The sequence below is a fragment of the Sphaeramia orbicularis genome, chromosome 12, assembly GCF_902148855.1.
Source record: "Sphaeramia orbicularis chromosome 12, fSphaOr1.1, whole genome shotgun sequence".
NCBI classification, from domain to species: domain Eukaryota; kingdom Metazoa; phylum Chordata; class Actinopteri; order Kurtiformes; family Apogonidae; genus Sphaeramia; species Sphaeramia orbicularis.
The window spans coordinates 45242869-45260819 of record NC_043968.1 but is presented as its reverse complement, the minus strand read 5'-3'; the positions used below and the strand labels follow the sequence as shown (position 1 = coordinate 45260819).

At 38.6% G+C, this 17951-nt stretch overlaps 1 protein-coding gene across 5 annotated transcripts in view; it reads right to left on the bottom strand.

The window, feature by feature from the left end:
- Nucleotides 1-17951, bottom strand: part of phf21b (PHD finger protein 21B) — a 114308-nt gene that overhangs the window by 18858 nt on the left and 77499 nt on the right. For all 5 annotated transcript variants that reach the window (XM_030148842.1, XM_030148843.1, XM_030148845.1 and 2 more), the window contains one exon: nucleotides 10717-10977. In XM_030148842.1, the coding sequence (XP_030004702.1) occupies nucleotides 10717-10977 (261 nt within the window). The remainder of the gene's footprint in view (nucleotides 1-10716; nucleotides 10978-17951) is intronic.

Here is a 17951-nt window from a genome sequence, read left to right as displayed (position 1 = left end):
TCTCTCCAAGATAAAAGAGACATCTTCCAGGAAAAAAATGGAAAAAGTCCATTTTAGTAGAATCCTTTTGTTCATTGTTAGATTGAGTTTTACTATTTAAGTATCTAAACTGTCAAGTAATTCAAGGCGATGTAATCAAAAATGATGCCTAAAACCAGTTTCAGTAAAACCTAAGCTGAACTACTGTGAATATGTCCTTTTAGAGTGAATTAAGAGAAAACCATGAAAACATTTGTGTGTAATGTTGATAATAAATCTATCAAACTCAACTGAACATGGACAGGTAAATGAACCGAGACCATTATAAACACACCCTTCAGATTTCCTGTCTGCTGCTCAACTCTCACAGACAGAACATTTTTTTATGAAACTTTTCACCTCCCCCTGCTCCCCCCCTTTCTTCTTCTGTGAAAATCCCTTCCTTGTGTTGTATTGTGCTGCAGAACAGAACAGAGCAGCGAGGAGGGGGAGGAGGCGGCCAAGGCCTGTTCCCATGGCAACTGCAGAGATGAAAATTCTTGCAGTGCAAGGGCTTTCATTTTCATAATTGCTGCCTTTTTTCCCCAAACCTAAGCACCTCCAGAGTGTGTGTGTGTGTGTGTGTGTGGGGGGGGGGGGGGGGGGGCTTCTCCTCCTCCTACCCTGAACACATCCTTGGAAAAGCCATTTCCTGTTTTTTTAAATGATTCTTTTTTTCAAATACCAAAGTCAATATTGTTGCCGAGACAGATGACAGCTCTGCGGTGAACAACGACAGCCCTCCTCCACCCACTCCCCCCATAAGATAAGTCTCACAAACCTGCTGTGATAAATCGGGGGGGGCTCAGGGTGTCACTTTGTCATCTCAAGACATGGATACAAACAGAGCAAGTGCTGTACAGTACCAGAGTAAATGTGATGAATCATATTCAAAACAGAAGCATTTTTGTTTTTCTTCAACCTCTGCTAACAGTTTCCCTTTGCCTCCAGTCTTCATGCTAGGCTAAGCTTAACATGACCTGGATATACACGGTGGGTGGGACTGTTTGGACTCAGGTCAGATAAATTACGTTTATACTTATTTCATATTTACTCCTGAAAACAACAGGGCTTTAAAAATTACTTATTGCCCAGGTCATGTTTGGGTAGTAACTTACCTGAAACAAAAAAAAAAAAAAAAAAAAAAAGAATAAAAATAAGAATAAGACAAAATGCAGTGTTTTCTGGAGCTGATGGTGGAAATATCTGAGGATTGAGTTAAAAAACATGAACATTTTAACTCTCCTTAAAGTTGGGTGGAGATGGTGGGAGTGGGCTAAACTCAAACTGGGTTTTGTGTGATTACCCCTTAAGTTTGACAATAAAATTCAACAGATAAAGGCCTTGCTTTTCAGTCACATTATGATTGTGAAAAATCATACAGAGTGCCATAAGAGGAGATGAAATCATGACAATGAGTAAAATAATTTGTGTAGAGAAAAGAAAAACAGGGTTGAATCCTGAGAAATAGGTGAAAAACACATAAACGCCCATTATTTTGTTTGTTGTTCTACTTTGTTTGCTTTTCCTTCTTTTTTTTTTTAAATAAAAAAAAACAAACCTTTGAGATTCTAGTAGTTTTAAAAGCATTTACTCCATACTGTTCCATAATTGTATGTAATATACTGTAGAATCCCGTTTTAAAGGTTTAAAAGGTTACAACTGAGATTATGTGATTATAAGTTTTCACGCATTTTACAAAATTTTTATATTGGAAATGAAACATGGTACATGAGTTTATTCAATTAAATGAACAAAATTTCCTCATTGGAGTCAGAGTGATTTTTAGTAATAAATGAAAATCTGGGCTTGTGTTGTGGAAAATAAGGCGTCTGACTCAGAGGATCTGAGGGAATCAGGCGGTCAAGGTTATGAGCTTTGGACAGAGCGAGGGAGGAGATGGAGGGATTATAGAGAAAAGTTGAAGGCTCAGAGTTTATCATCATGGGTGCTGTCATGGCAGCAGGAGGAGGGGGTGGAAGTGCACAAGCAGCACTCGAGGACAAACAACGACAAACTAGATGCATCATCTTTAAAAGACGCCTTTTCTGCTTTTATCTACAGGGATGAGAGGCCACATCACCATCTGCGTCATCAGCGTCTCCTAACATATTTGGAAAAGTGAAGAATAAAAACACTGAGGTGATGTTTAGAGCTGCGATGTCAACTTTAAAGAAACACAGATGTCGACTAAACCACATTCTGACCTGAAATTGTTGGTCGGGACATTGTTTCTTTTATGAAAAATGTACTACAGTTATAGTGACAGCACTTTAACTTGATAAATGCGATGATATTTTTAACACTTGTGTCCAAATCCTCCTTTATTTTGTACTCCTTTCCTCATAAAAAAGTAACTCAGCAGACCATTAAAACCTCATGTTCAACATCTGGTCTGGATCATCTACATCGTATGTCACTGAGTTGACGTCTGATATGGCTGAATACATGAAAGAAAGACATGATTGAATACCCCAGGAACCTTGGTGGCAGCTAATGAGGATCCTTTTAAACATTACACATAAGATTTGTACTAAATAAATTAAACAAAAAGAGTTTTTACTAAGACTAAACACTGTGAATTACAGAACAGAAGATTTCATTAAGCAAATTATCTACACAACCTATGTGACATAAAATGGGCTCCGGTGAGAACATATGTTGTCTTTGTTAATCTAAAAATCATGATCATCTGCCTAAAGCATCTAACATCCACTGATCTAAAAAGTTTAAGAACTTTTGAACCACTAATCCTATCAATACACTGAAATATTTCAGGTAAGATGCAGTTTCTCAGCTTTTCAGCAGCATCAGATATGACTTATTTGGCCTCTTATTTAGTAGATGCTCCAGAGTGAATGGGGACACACTTATTTTCTGCAGCACTGATTCACCAGTAAAATCCATGTAGTCAGACAAACTAAAAAGGTTGTAGATGCCTGTTTTGTGTTCAGTCAATGATATATTTTGCTGGAAATGTCCCATTTTCTCTGTTTTGATAAAATAAACCTTGAATTAACACCAAGATTTTATGAAGACCTTTATAATCAGTAAAATAATTACAGAAAAATGACAGATTTTCACTGAAGAATGAAAAATGCAGGGATCCTACTTTAATAAATAGTGATACATCACTTAATAAAGATTTAATGTTGAAAAATGTTTGGAGGCTGCCACAAAAAATAGCTGTAGGTCTTTAAGGGTTAACTGTGTTCCATGTACCATAAGGCTCTGCAACAGTTTAATACAGAGGGATGAACTCTGCTGACGTCACAGCTTAGAGTAAGTTATTTGTCCAGCAGAGGGTGCTGCCTCAGGCCTCATCTGCTCTGTACTACCTCAGTCTCCATGAAGAAGCTTTTTTATTCCATTCATGATGCAGCAGGTGATGCATTTGTTCATAAAGGAAACATGTCCAGTTCCTTTGAAAGTACTTTGTACAAAACCTGCACCCAAACATACAGAGGAGGGAGAGGAGTAAGGGCCTCCTAATGCATTTCAGAGGGAAAATAAAGGACGAATTAATGGATTTGAAGTTACTTCAAAATGGTTATGGAACAAAATAGAACCTTTGTGACATTCCAGTAGCACTGTATTAACATGCATCTCAGATGATACACTTTTTCCATTTCTGTATGTATGCATGTTCTGCTCCTGTTTATCTATTGTTGAAGTTAAATGATTCATAATAGAAAACAACCTGCATATAATGAAAAAAGGGAACAAAATACAACTCTACTTGTACTGATTGAATAACGTCTTATATTATAACGTATTAAAATAAAATTAGCAAAATGTCATGTTCAAGGACCAAAGACTGTTTTTCACAGTAAAACTTTATTTTTAAAATATTTCAGAGCTAGAGCTTCATTATTTGTAAGTGCAGTCCTCAGCTGAGGCCCCATGGTTCAAGGATTTTTTTTTTTTTTTTAACTTTTTTATTATTATTATTTTTTGTTGTTGTTGCGTTGTTAGGACTACTGATCGTTAGTAGAGTGGTTGGAAGGGTAGGACATGTGCAAAGGGTGAACACATGGAATTTAGAAGTATGTTGAATTACTGTTGAGGTGAGTCCAAGACTGATGTTGAACTCAGAGTTTCCTCCAATTCTCCACTAAACCTGCTTTCTGAAACAGGGCCCTGATCGTGTTTTATAAATGCTCTCCTGTAAGACATCACTTCATTACTCATCCTCAACAACTGCATGCATGTCTCAGTGAAGTGAACATAAAATGCAGGAACTGAATCTGAATAATGCAAATTGAATGTGGAAAGAAATATACAATTTTCAGTGAGGATCGGACCATATCTGGCTGCACTTCATTTAGTCCTGTTTCAGTTGTGTTAGGTGCAGATCAACATGACCAAATGGTTGATGAAGTGTTCGCTTCAGTCTCTATTGGCCTGTTTGTGCTAAACTGTGAGTGTCTGGTGATGAGTAAGTAAAGATAATAAACATTACTATGACTTCATCAAGGTAAACTAGGTTCAGCCTGCTAGAGGATACTGACAACACAATTGAAAACAATCAAATGAAAAGCATCACTATCAGCCAGCATGGCCCAATATTGAATCAGAGTTTATAATAGAATTAGTTTCCAAGCTTACAGATTACATTTCATATCATGGTATTCAGACCTAGTGGTTTACTGCAGTTATTCAAGAACAGAAGGAAACTATCTGTGGACTCGTCGGGATCACTGGAACTTCCTTTACAATCTTTTCTTTAAAAGAATTTCCAGGATCCTTAGAACAAACCCTGTGCCATCCAGAACTTTATTTTTTCAAAGTGGCCCTCAAAGTCAGAACCTTCTGTAGGACCCTTAAGATAGGGTCTAAAACCTCTGAACTTACTCAAGCGCTTAAAACCACAAAGAAACGAAGAGAAAATTAATTCCTTCCCCAGAATTTCTAATCCCTGGAGAACCACTAGAACTTCCTCCAGAACTCCACCAGCCTTCTTGAGCTCTATAACTTTCTCCAAAACCTCTAAAGTCTCTTCCATGATTAGAAAGACGTGCTCAAACCCATCGACTCAACCACTCCTGAGAGAGTCTCACGATGAATTGTGCCTTCTGCTGCTGTGAAGGATCCAGGAGGATCCAAAGCATGTTATCCATGAAACCCTGGTCTTTCTGAGGAGCCTGCGGCACCTATTGCACTTAATCCGTTTTGGAATATGTCCAGATGAACCTTTTGATACAACAGAGGAAAAGTTCATTGAATTTCTGCATAAACTATGTAGAAATCAGTTGATGTGTTCAGTCTTTAGTGAGATTTCATGTTTCATTGGACTGTGGTCTGTTCTCTAAGCGGCCTCTGTTCGTCCACAGTTTATGGATGTTTTTCTTTCACAGCACTGAGTGGGAAAGCGGCCACTTGAAGGGGCCATCCACCTTCCTCTGGCTTTGTCGAGACTCGGAGGCGGATGGCACAGATGACCTTGGCTGCTGTTTAAAGAGGATAAAGATGTCTTTGGAAGCCGTGGAGATGGAGAGTCATGAAAGAGAGGCAGCAGTGTTAGTGGAGGAGCAGAAGACTTTCAAAACCATTTCACCTCCTTATAGCCTCTCTTTGTTCCAGTCACTTAATAGAACTGCATCTCCGATCACTGGTGCAGCATCTCAATGTTTTCTAGCAGCCGAGTATCACAAATTACGTTCATCATTTACACTGCCTGTAAATTCAGACAATATACAGGAGGCGTTCTGTTTGTTTTTTAGCTAAATGTTTTTTCTAGTGGTTTGTACGTATACGTACGAATCTTTAAAAAAAATATTTTGTTTCCTTCTTTAAAGCAGAGGATAAGTTCCTCAATCACAACATAATTATCTCAACATTACCATTTACTTTATTATTTTTTTTTATTTCTTCTTTATTATTTGATGGTCTGTATTGTGTGTCACATACAGTGTGTCATGAGTGATGATTTTTTTCCTACAGTGTATTTTCCTCTGTGTAAAACAGATACTAATACCGGTTTCAGGTATTGGCCCGGTACTGTGCTCATGTAATCATATACATTATCATAACTGACAACAGCATCCAATACCAATTTACATCATATAAAGTACATTTAAACTGTTAAAGCTGTTATGTATATACTACATGAGGAATATCTAATGGGAATTCAACATTTTTGTTAAAACATTTTTAAAACTGTAAAGTTGTGATCAAGTCACATTAGGGCTAGGGAACATTTCAAATGACGTTTTTAATGTTTTGTTGATGTGAAAAATGCAAAATCACAGAATACAGATTAGATTAAATTTATATTGGAAGCTTTTTTTTTTTTTTTAATAAACAGCATACACAGGCACCTTTGCATGTTGCTGCTGCTTTTTGTTAACACTGGCCATATTGCTGGTACTCTGTGTCTCCAAGTGCTCAAATGTAAGTACCCATACTTGGTTTGACAAAATATTGAACCAGCTGAGAGAACAGTAAACTTCACCTCCTTGGCAGTGCTTTAAAAATAAATCAGTTTGAGGGTTTTGCTTTTGGACTTGGAAAACCCAGATGACCCAGGTTCACTCACTAAAACACCTCCTGATTTCACTAAAACAATGTAGCTGTAACATGTGCACTCATGCAGAGCTGCAACCACATTACAACTCATTATTGATCTCCAAATTAGTGGCCAGGTGGTCTAAGGGACCTGCCCCCCTCCCCCACCTCCTCTATTCAGTCTTCACACAGCAGCAGCCACGCTGGCCTCTGATTGGCTGAGCCTTTATGACTGTAGATTGATGGAGGTAAGAAAAGCGTTGAGGCCTGCCAGGGTTTTTTCTTTTTATTGCTACGTGCACGCACACAGGCAGTTGGGTGAAGAGCGCTCCAAACAATACAGCCATAAAGAGTGGATAAACAATCCGGCCATGTGACCCGCTCACCTCCAGCGCCCGATACCCGAGGAAGAGGGAGGGTGAACCAAGAGAAAGAGAGGCACAGAGAGACCAGAGAGACCATCAGTCCAGATGACGACTGAGGGGGGCGGAGAGTCCAGGCTTCTCCAAAGTGACACTTTGATGAAACGCAGACGCTTTATCACAGGAAACATGCTCACCTCTTCTGCATCCCAAACAGTGAAGGCGAAGCCATACAACAATGTATTTACAGGCTGCAGAAAACATCCAGAAACATCTGAGGAATTCAACTCTGGATCTGACCAAATCTAGAATCTAGAATGTGTGTTGAAGGTTGCACATAGGAAATAACTGCATCCTCTTTCTTTGTTTTTGATAAGCTGCAACTAAAGGGATCCTGTTTAGATTATCAATATAATTACCTCCGCCAAGGAGGTTATGTTTTTGCCAGGGTTTGTTTGTTTGTTTGTTTGTTTGTTTGTTTGTCTGTCCGTTAGTGTGCAACATAACTCAAAAAGTTATGGACAGATTTTGATGAAATTTTCAGGGTTTGTTGGAAATGGGATAAGGAAGAAATGATTAAATTTTGGTGGTGATCGGGGGTGGGGGGGCCCACGGGGGGGCCCATTTCCAACAAACCCTGAAAATTTCATCAAAATCTGTCCATAACTTTTTGAGTTATGTTGCACACTAACGGACAGACAAACAGACAGACAGACAGACAAACAAACAAACAAACAAACCCTGGCAAAAACATAACCTCCTTGGCGTGGGGGGGCCCACGGGGGGGGGGGCCACTGATCAGCCTTGGCTGAGGTCTGCGCTCTCCGAGTGCTTCTAGTTATCTATTGGTTGAGTCTTTTTTCAAGTGGACAAACTTTTATCAGTTTCCGCTTCAAAAGCATGAAGATTTCCTGCTACTATAGACTTTTTGTACAGCTTTGTTTGTTCAAAAAGTGCCTTCTAAAAGGTTATTTCTTATGATTAGTTTAAAGATGGAGGACATGACTCCGTTTCATGTCACTATGAAGAAGTAAACGCACAATCTCATATTATATGAGCTGCCATGTTGCGCCACAGAGTCTGACAGTTTCTTGACACTGCTTGGTTATTACAGCTGGCACCCACCCATTTTGCCCCCCCCCCCCGCCCCTTCAAGAAGACCCATGATTGGGTAAAATATTTAGTTGCAGGCTAGATTTTCTACTACGCAAACAGAGCCAAGAGGAGACTTAGAAGTCTGGTTTCCTCTCAGACCTTGAATTATAATATGCTGAAAGGTTAATACGGAATTTGTGCCAAATGATGACAAAAATACAGCTTATTGAAGCTTTAATTCTGACAACTTATCAACCCTTCAACAAATGTGAAATAAAACAAATTGCCTAAATGACTGATTGTTACAGTTCCACTTCCCAGAGCTCTGTGAGTGGTGTGTTCAAGCAGGTGCAAGAGGGTTTTAGCAGGAGCTCGAGTGGTAAATCAGTCAATATGGGACTTTGAGGTTGATGAGAGATTAAAAAATATATAAGCTTTACACATTTCTGTTATGTTTTATTTCAAAACCACACTTAAATAATGCATTACAAAGTCCCTTGTTAAAGATTTTCTGGTGAAAGAATAAAGTAAATATAAAAATAGTGGCTTATAAATGGGCCTATTTTGGTGCATGTCAACATGAATCCTTAACACTGATTTGTAATAAGACAGGTGATAGACAGACAGTCAGAGGAACTATTGGACAGTGGGATCATAAAACTGGAGCCTGAGGGCCCCAAAGCCTGGTCCACCTCTCTCTGTGGGGCTCTGCAATTACTGCAATAGTGTGTGGAGGCTGCCAGTGTTGAGCGTGAAGCTCTGATCCAGGCTGTGTGCTGATGGAGGTGATGGTGCTGAATACAGAGTGTGGAGGAGACGACGAGCTGTGGCCTGAATCCTAACAGCCGCTGACTGAGAGGCGGAGTGAAGAAAAAACAACCAGAGCTGCATCTCTCCTACCAGAAAATGCATTTAACACTTAAATAACACTGAAAAATCTTTTTAGAAACATTTTAAAAAGCATGGAATGAGTAAAAAGGGAATATTTAATGGTGATTTGGCAACAACAGAGACAGAGACGTTTTTAGTAAATCAGCCGAGTAAAAATGCAACCTTGGAGCATTACCTAACCCAGAGTAGGTGCTGAGGTTCACCCCACTGGTCTTCAACATAATGAGGATGTCGTTTATCTGTAGCTGGAGAACTAATGTGTCAGAAAATGGCAGTAAAATAATCAGCAACATCAAGTACCGGATTCTAGGGCCACTTCAAAATAAACTGTTTCTAAAATGGTCGACAGAGAAACAGTTCACGCACAAATACAAAGTAGATATGACATCCAAAAATAAGACTGCTCATGTTTTTCCCCTAGTAGCACTGCTGTCATTAGCTGTCGGTTATGGCTGCTTGTATTCTAATGTTCAAGCACAACAGGCAAATAAACACAAAAATGCTAATTTCTTTCATATATGATGAGGCTAGATCTAACAATGAGCACCAACGGTAAGTGGGCTGTCCACTATTTTACAAAATGTATTATTTTGCTTTCAAGTAGCATCAACGTTATTTACTGACATTCAGTGACCCAGTGCCACTTACTTCCAGTTCACCTTTTTAGAGTGAAATCCTTTAATTATTAGTCCTGCATTATTCCAATATTTAACAAAATGAAAAAGTGCAAAGGAACAAGGAAAAAACACCATTTTATTTCTGCTTGAATGCAATCTGTCCTCTCTAGCATGCTTGACAAATCTCCATACAGTTTTTCTGTTTCTTCAGCTTAGGTAGAAATCATTCTTATAATGGGGAGGAAAACCTTGCAATTCCACCTCCTACTCCCTGCAGTCATTTCAAAATCACCAGGTTTAGCTCAAGTTGAATGCCAACGAACATCCTCTTAGATGCTCAGAAAGCAAAAATATCTCCATGCACTTCAGCCTATAGATCCCAAAACCACATTCTCTAATAAATAAACCTGAAACAGACTGAAGAAGGGCTGAAAAAGCTATCAACTTTGTATAATGCATGACAGCTGTAGTTTATAGATTGTTGTATTGAAAAAACCATAAAAGTTTCGGCATCTGTGAACAACTGCTGTGATGGAGCCAGTTCAAAAGAAATGTTTGACAGGAAGTGGTGTTAAGACTTCAGTTTTTCATACGTTCTTCCAAAAAAGCTGAAAAATATTTACTTTAATTGAGCACAGCAGGAAAGTTCACACTTTAAGAGCTTTTCCACAACCTTAGCTTTATAATCTGTCCTTTAAACATTCTCACTCTCACTTTAAATATTTCTGTGTTCAGCATTTTCTCAAGGTCATTCCATATACCTTTGAAACCATCAACTTGCATTCAACAGTGCTACTTCCATACACCTACACAGCTGCCTCAACTAATCTGAGGTGAACGTAACTATAGTATCCCTGCATCAAGTCCGAGTAGGTACCTTGTTATATGTCACCCTTTCTCTGTCACCATAGAAACTGACACAGAGTACATGTGGGTCTGAAGAAATGAATGCAAGAACTGACAAATCAGATATGCTGGTGTTGAGCTCATTTTAAGGAAACTGATATAAAGACATTGAGTTAAATTCTATTGTACACACTATGCAAAAAAAACAAGGACTGTAGAAGGAATCTTTTAACCATTTACACCAAGTAAAGGTGTTTCTAGATTTAATAACATCTTCCCTCCATGTCCTGTTTCATGTTTTTACTGTCAAATATTTCTCCTGCACTTTGCACTGTGCTGTGACAGTGGGTTTGTGGCCCCTCCCCCTCCACAGGTGTTACCTGAGATGGAGGCAGCTCTCCGGCTCTCCTGCTGCTGAACGAGTGGACCCCGGCGGCCACCACTCTGCCACTGGTTTGGAGGTTGATGGGGGACGTCTGCAGCGGCTCCGAGCTCGCCACCTTTTGTCCGTTTATGTGTGCGGTCACCATAGAAACGGGAGCCTTGGCTGGCACCACGGAGATGGCGATGCCCTGGCTGGGAGTCTTGATGAGAGACAGGGGCTTGGTCGTCCCTACAGGACAACTTCTGACCGCCAGCTTCTGCAGGGAGACACAGACAGACAGAGTGTGAGGATCTGCAGGTGGACGCAGTGTGTTTGTACACAGAGCACACGTCAATGCTGAGAAAAACACTGTAGTCACAATTTGTTAGTTTTGTCTGTATGAGCTTAATGAATCCAAAATGTCCTCTTTAACCATTCTCTAGTCACGTATCTGAACACTGGTGGGGTGTCTTAATATCTTTCTACTTCACTGACAAAAGGAGTTTTTGATGTTGTGCACTGGTTCATCCTCCAACCCTCACTATCTGACAGATGATCAATTTGACATCATCCTCTGTTCAGCCTGTGATTGGTCAACTGAGTTGAGGGTGAAAAAAAGACAGGTCCTTACTCTGAGGTCCTTCACACTTTGTTTCACTTTAATAAGGACAGATACTGAAACTGTCCAAAATCATTAAAGATGTATTGATAAGCTCAGACATCAGCTTTCTTAACAGTACAGCAGAAATGAATTCCCTATATGTTAAAGCTACATAAAATATTTCTCCATTTTTAACTGACATGTTCATCTGTGATGTACAGGGGTTGGACAAAATAATGGAAACACCTTCACCTCAAGATGATAATGCCCCAATCCATACAGCTAGAATTGTTAAAGAATGGCATGAGGAACATTCTAATGAAGTTGAGCATCTCGTATGGCCGGCACAGTCCCCAGACCTCAACATTATTAAGTATTTATGGTCAGTTTTAGAGATTCAAGTAAGACGTCAATTTCCACCGCCATCATCTCTAAAAGAGTTGGAGGGTATTCTAACCGAAGAATGGCTTAAAATTCTTTTGGAAACAATTCACAAGTTGTATGAATCAATACCTCGGAGAATTGAGGCTGTAATTGCCGCAAAAGGCGGACCTACACCATATTAAATTATATTTTGTTGATTTTTTAAGGTGTTTCCATAATTTTGTCCAACCCCTGTATTTTGCAATTTTAACTCCAAATGATCATGGGTAGGGTCTGTGTTTGAGGGCCAGGGGTCCTTCTCTGTCATACATAATGTTGCATCGTGCAGTTCAAACAGAAACACTTCCTGTTCTTAGTGACAGTGCCCAGTGTTTTCACTGAGAGAACTAAATGATCAGGTGTTTACCTCACTCAGACACAGGGCAACAAGTCTTTTGTATATTCAGGCTAAAAAAAAAAACTCAGCAAATTGTCACAAAACAGTGAAAGTCCAAGTACAGGTGTAGCAATGTACAGACTGAGTTTAGCACATAGTTCATCTGCCATTCCTCCATGTATTAAGTACACTAGCAGCCATACATACAAACACAGATTAAAAGTATTCATTAGTCAACTACTTGTTTCACTACAGGTTAAAAAAAAATTTACTGTGAAATTTAATCTGACCATCTGATCTCCATACTTTCAGGAAAACTACCACAGTGTTGAAGATGAAGTCTATAATAGAGTTTATAATAGTGATAAATATAAAATAATGTGAGTAATTCTGTACTTATTTTTAACTTCAACCCTAATACCTTTTAAGTGCTGGATTGATGAGCAGTAGTATAATGACAAAAATAAAAGATAGTGATAAAAACAATACCAACTGTTTTCATGTCAACAATAACATGTAATAGAATGAATTCCAGGAGTGACTGCCTGAAAATGGGGCCCAAGTTTGTATCAGATCTCACATCTCTCCAACAACACACAACCTTTTCACACTTTTTTGTTCTACATTCCACTGGGTGGTGGAGTCTATGAACATGTGCAGGCAGAAAAGGTGCAGGGAACTGTTCATACTATTCTCACCTGGTAAGGAGCACATGGCTGACATATTTATAAGGAGGGAACAGGAGTAAACAAACTCACAAAAACCAGCAAGATAACCATCACCCAGGACATAGTAACTGGAAATGGCAGATTAGCTGGAGAGATGAGTGGGAACTGTGATCCATAAAGGGGAGGGGCACAAATAAGATCACAAGCTCACTGAAACACCACTGTCATGCCTTCTTTCTACAGACTCAAATTGGTGCTAGTTCTGGGCTGGATCTTAGAAAATTCGTTAGTTTCACCACCTTTCAGTCTTAGGAAATAATTCTTGTTTCTAGAACAGCACAGTTTTGGTGCTGCTCTGGGACCAGTTTTTCTAGCTGATTCTTTGGCTGTCGAGAGACAAAGAACTGGTTCAAGACAAGACACAAGGTTGGAAATTATGTATCAATCTGCCTGAGTTCACCATAAACAAAGGAAAGCATCACATGCCACCGCATCACTCATCAAGGGATCAGCCCTTTGTAAATGAATAAAAATCATATTCCTTTAGACATTAGGGAACATGCTTGTCGCTTACACAACCTGGCAAAAACCCTGTCATCATTTTTATATATTTTTCAGTAAAATTGAAGAGCAAAAAGTGCCATTTTCACTAAAATCATATCAGCATCACAATAAAATAATATATCACAATGACCATAATATGATATTGTTGTACATTGTTCAGCCCTAATTTCTAGCTGTTGTAAAGCTACACAGACAATAACTTGTTATATTCGGTTAGCGCCAAAGTATGTTAACACAGTAAATCCAAACATATTCTGCTCATTGTTCTTGTTTGAAAGGGACAATAAACACCTCGTATATCAGACAAGATGTAATTTCAAATGCAGTACTTCTAGACCATAGCAAAAAATATCAGATCAAAATAACAAAATGGGTCAAAAATGTCTTAAGAGAACAACCAATGTTGTTTTCAAAACTAGAAAACAGAAGTTCTAAAGGGAAGGCCAAAATACTGTTTGTAAAACTCTTGGGGATTCAGGCCAGTATGAACTAGGTCAGAAAGAGTAAAAAACAGACTTTACTGTATGCAAATCAATGTCTCATTCCCACAGCATGTAAAATATTTCCAATTTACAATGTTTCTGCCGCGCTACTAAGAAATAGAATAGAAAGATATTTGTGTAGGATGTCAAGATTTGAAAACTGAATTATTTTGACTCTAGCTAATCTTGAAGTGAGCTCAGTCAGATTTTAAGTAATGCCCAAGCCATGTGGAATATTTTATTTTGTCCCCACGTTTCTTTTTTCTATTGTAATTTACTCATTTTATTGTTCTATGGACCTCCCCATGAACTGTGTCCTCAACAGAGTTTTGAGTGAAATGAATGTTTTTGTAGAACAGAAAAACACCGTAACATATCATGTATCAGCACATTTAATACTAAAACAAATGAATCACACACGCCACCACTACTGCGACTGCAACACTTTGACACAGTAATTAAAGAGCCAGTTTCTGCAGCACACTGTTCCACTGAGCAGAGCCAATAGAAACAGACAGCAGCTCTACTGAGTCTTTATGTCAGACTCTAATGTGAGCAGAAATGCGCCTGGCAGCAGATCACTTCAGTTCAGGAGCTCAAAGCTTCGTCCTCACGGTGCCAGACACACCACTGCTGCTGCTGAGCTGTCCTACACACCAGACCGGCCTCGACATCAACACACATACACGCGACCCTCCCCCACCCATCCACCTCTGCCTCCTCCTCCTCCTCCTCCTCTTATGCTTGGAAAAGAAAAATACATCTTCCAAAGCAGAGATAAGTACATCTCACTTTCCCCTCCGCTTCACCCTGCAGTACTGAAAAGAAGAGGCACTCTAAATATTTTATATTCCATCCCACTGCCCCCTTCTCATCCCGCTGCTGCTTTTTTTTAATGGTTTCTATGGACTACACTAGGTCTGTGGGTGCGGGGAAGGATGGCGGAGATGGATTTCTTTTTCTCTGGCAGCAGCAGACAGTTGAGATGTGATTTTCATCCAAGAAACACGCTCACAGTTTGAAAGCATTTTCAGACCTGAGTGTCCTTGCTGGCTGCTGTAATTAGGCTGTAAATACATCGGCAAAGAGGAAGGCACTCTGATAAACAACATCAAATGCCAAGAAAAAAAATACTTTATACATGTTTGAAGAAAATAACCCGTCTGCTGAAATTACTCACATCTACCACCACATCACTTCATCTGATCTTTAAAAAAGTGACACCTCAGCACAGAAGTCAATGAGAGGTTTAATCTGACCTGAAAGGTTTTATCCACTAGTTTTTCTTAGAGGAAAAGCTTCCAACCGCCATTTTATCCACCTCCACTCACTGTTATCCACCTATAATTCAGTGGAGGGAGGAGGTGCAATTACCTACTTATTTCATCTTTTCTCATTACTAGTAATAATTCTAATCATTTTGTCCCATAAGTGTTTATACACAAAACATTTTGACTTTTAGGGTAGATCACTGATGATTGATTACCTGTCATAACTGACACAAGTTAATTTCCAAATATATTTTCTTTATAAAACAATAAACTCATGTTTGCATATAAGGCAGGGTAGAAATGTTTGAAGAATAATTCTAAATACTCAAAATATAATGCAAATTTTTCAGCTGACATCTTTTAGATAAACTAATTTAACTTGTTAATGTATTTTGAGAGAATTATTACCCCACCTCCTGAGGGGGAGGCAAGGGGTATTGTTTTTGGTTCGGTTTGTTTCTTTGTTTGTTTACACTCAAGCAGCAAAACTACTGGTTGAATTCATACAAAATTTTGTTTATAGATTGCTAGTGGCCCAGAATAGATCTCATTACATTTTGGGAGCAGTAGGTCAAGGTTCAAATTTTTTATGAATTTTTCTAATCTTTTTTTTCCCCATGTACTTCTAATTGGAGAAATTTCAAATGTCTGTAGCAGCAAAACCATTGGTTGAATTCACACCAAATTGGGTTTATAGATTGCCAGACACCCAGAATAGATAAGATTACATTTGGGAAAAGTACGTCAAAGTTCGAATTTTTTTTTTGTTTTTTACATATTTTTTCTTCTCCCATTTACTTACAATGGGCAAGATTTCACATGTCTGTAAAAAACTTTTGAAACAATTTTGTTTCAATTTACTTCAGACTTGGCACATACACAGAGGAAATTGATATGCCGATATCAGCACATGCATAGACATGATGACATCAGCTGGATCGATGCCAAAATAAGCTACAATACATGCGAGGGGCGGGGTTTGTTGCGCCTGGCACCACTTAGTTGAAAGTGTTATTAGTGGATAATATGGGAAACTTGAATATCTTCATTCACTTTTTTAAATAAAATAAGAAAAAACAGGGATGGGACAAAACGTTTACAGTGGTATCACATCATTTGCTCTTGACATGCTGATACAATACACTTGTGCTACATATTACATTTTTTTGAGTAAACCTACCTCATGCCTTCCCATTTCACATACTAGAGTCAGTACTAGTACACAAACAGCACTCAGGAACATGCAGTATGCGGTCAATGTGTTGTTTTTATGACCTTTATTGTAAATTGTTTTATCTCACTTGTAAAATTATGTGACACTGACCCAAGAATGTAGTGAATAAATGCATAATTCTTGTAATTTGGTCCTTTTGGGGTATTTTCTCCTTCCCTGTTAGACATTGTGATGCATGAAAGATAATTGTCAAGACTCAACAAATCTCTTTATGGTGATACCCTTGTTATCATATGCACCGAAAGGTATAATAAGAATATATTTCATGTTTCCCATGATTTTATTAAATGTGTAGACATACTTTTGTATGCAGCAGTCACTTTTGCTCATCTAAATTCACTACACTTGGCCTGGACATAATAACACAGGTTTCATGACACACAAATCAAAGTTGCTGAGATTTTTCTTGTTCTGTTTCTATACTGCAGACTGTGAGGGTAAAGTAACCCAGATTCAGTGTTAGAGACAAAACAAAAGTCTTTCCTAGCTCTGCAAATGATTTTGCAGCATACAGTTTTCAACCCCCCTCTGCATTTATTCACATGTTGTTATTTATTAAGTCCCATCAACAATAAGCATGGAGGGGCCCTTTGTTTCAGGGGATCAATGTAATCCACAGGCAGCCAAGCAGCAGGACCCAGGGGCCACTGCTCGCCATTCAGCATTTGTTCAAACCGGAGCACCTCTGATTGTCTCAAAGGTCACTCATTTAAAGCCCCTCCAGGCAGAAGAGCGCAGAGACCCCCCCACACCTCCTGGAGCGAACAGCCAAAGAAAAGTGAATGAACAGAGCAGGATATCAGCAGGTATCAGAAAGCCACATTTAAGATGCTGTAAGAGCTTTCTGAAACCGCCTAGAAATGGATTAAAGCTACATTTAATCAGAAAGACTTAAACCAACATGAATAATGTGATCCAAACTGCAGCCAAGTAAATAAAACACATTTAGCAGCTTTTTCAGAAAATGTCAAACAACTGAACCTTTTTACTGTCAATGTTACAACGGACAGCAGCAGCAGACAGAAAAAACTGTTCAGAAATGTGAACTTTATCCACAGAAAAGCCAAAGAAAATATATCTAATATGGCTGATCATGCTGATTGTTAAATAAAATATCCACAGTGGGAGACGCAGTGCAGAAACAACCCATGGCAACAAAGATGAAGGTGAAAAACAGCGGACTTCTTCAAAAATTAACGGGTTTAAATAAATCAAAAGGTAGATGCAGCCTGTTTTGACTCAACATACTAATGATTAAAAACAAACACAAAAAAAGCAGCCACTTGTTTATCAGAATGAGTTCACGTTCAATGATTGATCAATGATCAAGTGGAAAAACAAAGTCCTAAATATCCACCTTTTGTGAAATTTCATTTAACTTTTTCTTCACTACATTCTCCTATCTAATCCACGAATGAGCTTTTTACAACATCTGATTTGGATAACTTTCATAATCCTTAAAGACAACTGGATTTTGTTCATCTGTTTTTCTTCACCAGAAAAAGGTTTTCATTATTTTTACAAAGTTAGACTCACTTCCTTGCTCAGGTTGTACATAGAGGTAAACAATTTTATCTTTACAATATGGACAAAATTATAAAAAAGTTAGTGATGCATTTATCTGTATTTATGTTAGTTTAGTATCCTCTGTAATGTCTTGCTTAGGCTTAT